The sequence below is a fragment of the Choloepus didactylus genome, chromosome 21, assembly GCF_015220235.1.
Source record: "Choloepus didactylus isolate mChoDid1 chromosome 21, mChoDid1.pri, whole genome shotgun sequence".
Lineage (NCBI taxonomy): Eukaryota > Metazoa > Chordata > Mammalia > Pilosa > Megalonychidae > Choloepus > Choloepus didactylus.
This window is the reverse complement of record NC_051327.1, coordinates 19,439,341-19,446,319: the sequence shown is the minus strand read 5'-3', so window position 1 is coordinate 19,446,319 and position 6,979 is coordinate 19,439,341. Positions and strand designations below refer to the sequence as shown.

General features: G+C 52.9%; 1 protein-coding gene across 2 annotated transcripts; it reads left to right on the top strand.

Moving 5' to 3' along the window:
- The first annotated feature begins 412 nt into the window (after window positions 1–412).
- On the top strand, window positions 413–2,149 carry PVRIG (PVR related immunoglobulin domain containing). Of its 2 annotated transcripts, none has more exons than XM_037814431.1 (5): window positions 413–672; window positions 756–1,103; window positions 1,193–1,316; window positions 1,412–1,469; window positions 1,575–2,149. In XM_037814431.1, exons 1-5 carry the CDS (start codon window positions 612–614, stop codon window positions 1,848–1,850), a joined length of 867 nt encoding a protein of 288 aa, XP_037670359.1. In that variant the 5' UTR covers window positions 413–611; the 3' UTR covers window positions 1,851–2,149. The 2 variants fall into 2 exon arrangements, with proteins under 2 accessions (XP_037670359.1, XP_037670360.1); XM_037814432.1 differs by having other exon boundaries at window positions 416–672; window positions 996–1,103.
- Window positions 2,150–6,979: the final 4,830 nt, after the last annotated feature.

Sequence of the window (6,979 nt, the reverse complement as noted above, 5' to 3'; positions counted from 1 at the left end):
TGGGGAAGGCTGCAGGGGGAGCAGAGTTGCGTTTTGGACTTGCTGAGTTTGCGAGGTTAGACACCCAGGAAAGGCTGTGAAGTAGGCAGCTGGACGCCAAGGCTGGCCCTCAGACGGAGGCCTGGGCTGGAGATTTAAACACGGGCCTTGGTGGCACACAGAAGTGTTTAAAGACAGTGCAGGTGGCCTCCGAGCTTGGCTCTCACCGGGCCTCCCTCCTGCTCCTCTTCCCCAATTCCTTCACATCCCCTGCTCCTTGGCTGGGCAAGGGGCAGAGGTCAGAGATCAGAGGCGCGTTCCTCTCGAGAAACTGGTGCTCTCACCCCTCACCCTTCCCCGGGCTGACAGCAGGTGGCCCACGAGAGCACCCTGTCCAGGAGCACAGCCTCCGGGGGCAGGGAACACCTGGTCACTATCCCTGTGAGTGTCCGGGGTGAGGGGATGTCAATCAGCCTGTTGATTTTCACCTCCTCTGTGGCAGACCTGAGAAAAGGAAGTGGGGCAGGGCTGCTCCCCCCACCCCGGCCTGCCCACAACATGAAGGCTTCCTGTGGCGAGAACAAAAACCAGGTGCCGTCCCCGGCGGCCCCCAGAGCCGGCCGGAGGGGAGCATGGACGGGCCCCAGCCCCTGGGCCTGCTCCTGGCGCTGCTGAGCCTCTGCATCACTGCGGGTGAGTGGGGGGCAGGGCATGGCCGGAAAGAAGGGGGACAGGGGCACAGAACCCTCAGATCTCCCCACCGCTGTACTCCCCAGGGACCCCTGAGGTGTGGGTGCAAGTTCAGAGGGAGGTCGCCACGGTCACGTCCTTCACTGTCCGCTGTGGATTCCTGGGCTCCGGCTCTATCTCCCTGGCGACTGTGAGCTGGGGGGGCCCCGATGGGGCCGGAGGGGCCAAGCTGGCTGTGCTGCACCCAGAATTGGGCACCCAGCACTGGGCCCCCGCCCGCCAGGTCCACTGGGAAACCACAACCAGCCTCTCCCTCACCCTGGAAGGCTCCGAGGGGAGAAGCCCCAGCCCCAACACCACCTTCTGCTGCAAGTTCGCGTCCTTCCCCGAGGGCTCCCAGGAGGCCTGTGGGGACCTTCTCAGCACAGACCAAGGTGGGGGTGAGGAGGAGGAGGGGCCCTGGGAGAGCAGGTCAGGGCTCGGAGCACTGGCACCCATCCGGCCCGTCTCTTCCTGCACACAGGGCTCCCTACCCCAACCTCAGCCCCCTTTCTGCGGGCAGACCTGGCGGGGATCTTGGGGGCGTCAGGGCTCCTCCTCTTTGGCTGCTGCTTCCTCCTGCACCTCCTGCTTCGACAGAAGCACTGGTAAGACCCAGCCTGCGCCCAGGCCCGATCTGAAGCCCCACACCGCCGGGCTAGCCCCCCGCCCTGCCTCTGACTCCCCGTAACTCTCTCCCCAGGGCTGTCCCTAAGCTTCAGCCGCCCCTCGCCAGCCCCCAGACGCAGGTGCAAGCTCAGGTGAGGACTGGGGGTTCATGTCTGGAGCGGGGAGCTGAGCGGGGCTGAGATTAAGGGGTCACAGGTGGGGTCTCCCTTGACTCTCCTTCCCCTTTGCTCCTGCAGGCAGTGGGCCGAGCCCCCCTGGCCCTGCACATGCCTTACACCACCGTCCAAGCCAGTTACCTCCGCCCGGCAGCCCTGGATATGGCCCACCACCACCAGCAACTCTCCCCCCGGGCGCCGCTGTCCGCCGCTGCCCGCAGCAGCTTCATCTGTGTTGAGAACGGACTCTATGCCCAGGCAGGAGGGGGGTCTCGCCACGCTGGCCCCATCCTTGTCCCTTTCCCCAACCCCCCGGAGCGCAGCACCAAGGAGGGGCACTTGGGAGGGGTGCAATGAGAGAAACCGCAGGGGCCCGTGACACCTGGGCCTCTGGGACCCACGCGCCCCCTGCCGCGTCTGCGCTCCGGGCCCCTCCGCCTTCACACATCTTGTTTCATTCTCGGGGCTCTGAGAAGTGTCTCCACACAGACAGGGACAGGGGGAGCCCGCTTGCTGCGGATGTGGGCAGCGTGTGCGCGTGTGGATGTGCGTGTGGGTGTGCGTGTGTACGTGAGGTGGCAAAACCCCATCCAGGTGGCTTCCTGTTTTGAGCGCTACCCCAGATCTCCCAGGTGATGTCAGTAAATAAGTCAGCAAAATGGTTTGTCTGGCTTCAGTCATGGCTGCCCTTTGTTACTGGATGGGTGAAGGGGTTAGAGGCAGGTTCAGCCCCTGGGAGGCAGGGCCGGGTGAGAGCCAGATGGGGAGGGGCCTCGGAGTGGGGCCTGGGGTGGTCGGCTGGGGGGAAGGTGCCCTGAGCTCAGTGCTCTCCCTCAGCCCTGGGGCTGGGTTTTTCCCTGGACCTTTGGGCTCCCATGCTGGGCAGGGGCCTCCCTGCTCTGCAGACCTTGCGGAGGGATGGCAGGTGCTGGGCAGTCAGGAGTGGGTGTTGGTGGCCTTCGGGTGGGATGGGCCCCACTGAAATCCCACCATGCCCTGGGACAGCAGCAAAGGCTTCTGGGTCAGGATGCAGCCGTGGCAGGAGCTTCAACCCAAGAAGGACCCGTGGTCTCATCTGGCTTCCCCATGACGGGCTCCCTGAGATGGCCTGGAACTGGGGGGCTGACACTGTCCTTCCACAGAGCTGACATTGTGGGGGGCCCACCGCAAAGCTGCCTGCCGTGACTTCCTCCAGCTCCTCTCCTGTAGTGGGGCACCAGGCACTACTACCCACTGGCCATCAAGGGGTGGGCACTGCTCTCACAAGGTTGAACACGCACTCACCTACCCACTGCTTCTCCCGTCCGGGCCAGCCACTCCTTCCGGAGACAGTCCCACAGCCCAAGTCCCATCCTTGTCCCACAAGGCAGCATGAGTGAGAGAGCGCTGTGAGCCAAAGGCTCCCAGGAACTTGCTGGTTTTGGTGGCAAAGGTGCAGTGTGGCCAAGGAGCCAGGTAAGGCTGCGCCCCCAGCCACCAGCTCTCCACTGCACTGAGGAGAGGTGGGCTGGGTGGGATGGAGGGGGTGGTTTCAGGGTTGTCGGGCCTGCCCTCCTCGCCTTCCTCCAAGAAGCCCTCAGCACTGGCCTAGTTAGCTCGGAGGTCCCTGCAGGGCTGGGGCTCAAGAGGGAAGGGAGGGGGGCTGTGGAGATCCCCGAGGAGGTCAGAGGGGCAGGGGCAGGGGAGGGAGATGGCAGTGCGGGGGGGGGGGGGGGGGGTGTAGGTCAAGGCCCAGCAGCCTTGGGACCCTGTCAGGACCAGGGACAGGGGTGTGAGGGGGATGAGGCTTGCGGGGGGCTCAGGGGAAGCCTTCGAGGGGCTCCCCAGGAAGCTTCGGTTCTCTAGAAAGGGAATGGTTATGGGATAAGGGGGTACTTCTGAGGGAACCCATCCCCGGACCCCTAGCCAGGGCCCCTCACCCATGAGCTCAGGAGATCACAGCCCAGCCTGACCCCACGGTACGCGAAGCCAAAGAGCTTAGGCCCCGGAAGTCTCCCCACCACCCAGGCTCACGTGCCAGGGCCAGCAGGCTGTGGAGAGGGGACCCTGAGAGAGCCGAGTGGTGGAGATGGGCCACGAGGGGCCCGGGTGGACCACAGACCCCACGCTGCCTCCCCAGCAGTCTCCGGGCCCCCTTTCCAGGAGCCAGGCTTGGAGATCCTGCTCTCCCGCGTGTGCATTTCAGGGGAAGTCGAGGCATGGAGAGAGGTAACTGGCCCCAGGAGGGATGTAATGACGAATCAGTGGTGTCTGACTCATAATGAATAACCACGTAATTTGTGACAAGAACTGCATAAGGGATGGAGGGTACAAGAACACAGTTTGTGTACACCAGTGAAGTTAAGTTGGTTTCGAAGCAAATGAGATTGTTATAGATTTAAAATGTCAAATATCAGCCCCATGGTATCCTCAAAGAAAATACTGGAAAATATGCATGCTAAGAGAGCCATAAATTAGAGTGCAGGTTGCCAGAAGAATGGGGAGTTAATGCATAATGGGTGCAGGTCTTCTTGGGGAGATGGGAAAGCTTTAGTAATGGCAGGTGGCGAGGGTACGGCAACGTTGTGAATGTGATTAATCCCATTGAATGGTGTGCTTGGGAGTGGTTGAGATGGGAAATTTATTTGGTATATATGTTCCCACAATTAAAAAAACAACTAAAGAAACGATTTCAATTAAGTGCAATACATGATCCTGGATGGAACGTAGCAAAGGAGGAGAAAAGGCTCAAAGGGACACTATTGGGACATATGATGAAAATTGGAATATAGACTGTCAGCTTTATATTAATGTTAAATTTCTTGAACTTGATAACTGCACTTAAAGTGGATACATAAGTCAATATCCTTGTTCTTAAAAAATGTACGTGGCAGTATTAAGTGTACAAGAAGCATGATGTATACAACGTATACTCAAGTGTTCAGGAAATGGATGGATAAATAGGAGAAAGATTAGATAATAGATAGATTAGGTGACAGATAATACATAGGCAGATTAGATGACAGATAGATGATGGATAGGTAGAAAGGCAGATAGATGGATAGATATAGATATAGATAGAATAATACGACAAATGGCAAAATGTTAAAATTGGTTGATCTGGGTCTCTGGTGGGTGGGGTAGGGGTATATTGGAGTTCTCAGTATGGGATTTGTATTATTTTTTAAACTGTTAGTTTTTTTTTTTAATCTTCATTTTATTGAGATATATTCACATACCACGCAGTCATACAAAACAAATCGTACATTCGATTGTTCACAGTACCATTACATAGTTGTACATTCATCACCTAAATCAATCCCTGACACCTTCATTAGCACACACACAAAAATAATAAGAATAATAATTAAAGTGAAAAAGAGCAATTGAAGTAAAAAAGAACACTGGGTACCTTTGTCTGTTTGTTTGTTTGTTTCCTTCCCCTATTTTTCTACTCATCCATCCATAAACTAGACAAAGTGGAGTGTAGTCCTTATGGTTTTCCCAATCCCATTGTCACTCCTCAGAAGCTACATTTTTATACAATTGTCTTCGAGATTCATGGGTTCTGGGTTGTAGTTTGATAGTTTCAGGTATCCACCACCAGCTACCTCAATTCTTTAGAACCTAAAAAGGGTTGTCTAAATTGTGCGTAAGAGTGCCCACCAGAGTGACCTCTCGGCTCCTTTTGGAACCTCTCTGCTACTGAAGCTTATTTCATTTCCTTTCACGTCCCCCTTTTGGTCAAGAAGATGTTCTCCGTCCCACGATGCCGGGTCTACATTCCTCCCCGGGAGTCATATTCCACGTTGCCAGGGAGATTCACTCCCCTGGGTGTCTGATCCCATGTAGGGGGGAGGGCAGTGATTTCACCTTTCAAGTTGGCTTAGCTAGAGAGAGAGGGCCACATCTGAGCAACAAAGAGGCATTCGGGAGGAGGCTCTTAGGCACAATTATAGGGAGGCCTAGCCTCTCCTTTGCAGCAACCATCTTCCCAAGGGTAAAACCTGTGGTAGAGGGCTCAACCCATCAAACCACCAGTTCCCTATGTCTGTGGTCATGTTAGCAACCATTGAGGTGGGGTAGGCCAATACCCCTGCATTCTCCACAGGCTCCTGAAGGGGGCACTACATATTTTTTTCCTGGTGTTTTTTTGTTTGTTTGTTTTTTTAACCTGTTCTTCCTTTTTAAATCAACTGTATGGAAAAAAAAAAAAAATTAAAAAACAACAACAAAAAAAAAACAAAAAAGAAAACATACAATAAAAGAACATTTCAAAGAGACCATAACAAGGGAGTAAGAAAAAGACAACTAACCTAAGATAACTGCTTAACTTCCAACATGTTCCTACTTTACCCCAAGAAAGTTACCTAATGTCGGAAATAAAGTGGTACCTATAAGGGAATAAACGCTCTCTCGGTTCTGGAGGAGAAAAGAATTTATTTACGATCTTGCAAGATGGGGCGTCCAGCCAAACACGCGGAAGGCTGGCGCCCCAGAGGAAGAGAATGGCGATGTTTAAATCTCCTACTCCTAATTCGCAAGTCCCTCCCCTGTTTCCCCATTGACTGGGTACTACAGAGGTTACAGCCTATCCGAGAACACTAACTAATTCATCTTTTGAGATTTTAATTTGTACAGCCAATCCCAGAGAGCCAACTAGCTCATTATTGAGATTTTGAACTGATTAGCCAATGCCCCCCCCAAATTTTTATTTTTTTGCTGTGAGTTCCCACCTCTGATACTACCTCATGTCTCTTTACATCAGGCAGATTCTCTCTTCTCTTTGTCTGGGGCTTGTTTAAACTGGTTTTGCCTCCATTTCCCTTATTCCATGCTGTCTCTATGTGAAAACGAAACTTATTCCTTTCTTACAGATTCCCTCCTCTTTTTTTTTAAACACTTTTAGTTTTCACATTTTAGATTCTCAGATTTGCTAAGGGCTTTTTTACATTCCTCATCATAGGGATCTTTCTTATTTTTGATTCTAGTGGTTTTGATGGCTTTTTGAACTAGCCTTTGAGCACACGGGATTATGTAGCACCCAGCTGTTATAAACATTTTGGCTGGAATGATAAGGAAAATTAAAATAGATGTTGCAATTCCTTTCCATTTCTCGAACCAATTTTCCAACCATTCTATGACTGGGTTGTTAATGCTAGAATTCTTTTCTAGTTTCTGAAATAAGGCTGTTAAGCCTTGTAGGGCTTTGATGATAGTTCCATTAGGTGCGGTATTATTGGGGATGAATGTGCGACAATTTCCCCCAACTATAGCACAGACGCCTCCTTTTTCAGCTAGCATCATGTCTAGGGCCATTCTGTTTTCCCATGCCATTCGGCTAGTGGCATCTAACTGTTCTGCTATTTCTTTAATGACATTCCTGGTATAGTTGATAAATTTTAGCTGATGATTGACATTTTTATTGATGGTGACCCACCAGAATAAGGACGATTTAAATTTTGCAGCTAATTGATTTTTAGCTTTAAACTCATTAGGAACTTTCT

Bases quoted from the DNA above. Each gene is read 5' to 3' on its own strand.
- PVRIG (XM_037814431.1), top strand. From the start codon at position 612: ATGGACGGGCCCCAGCCCCTGGGCCTGCTCCTGGCGCTGCTGAGCCTC. The intron at 1,317-1,411 runs GTAAGACCCAGC...CTCTCTCCCCAG, and splicing joins CTGCTTCGACAGAAGCACTG to GGCTGTCCCTAAGCTTCAGC. The intron at 1,470-1,574 runs GTGAGGACTGGG...TTGCTCCTGCAG, and splicing joins AGACGCAGGTGCAAGCTCAG to GCAGTGGGCCGAGCCCCCCT.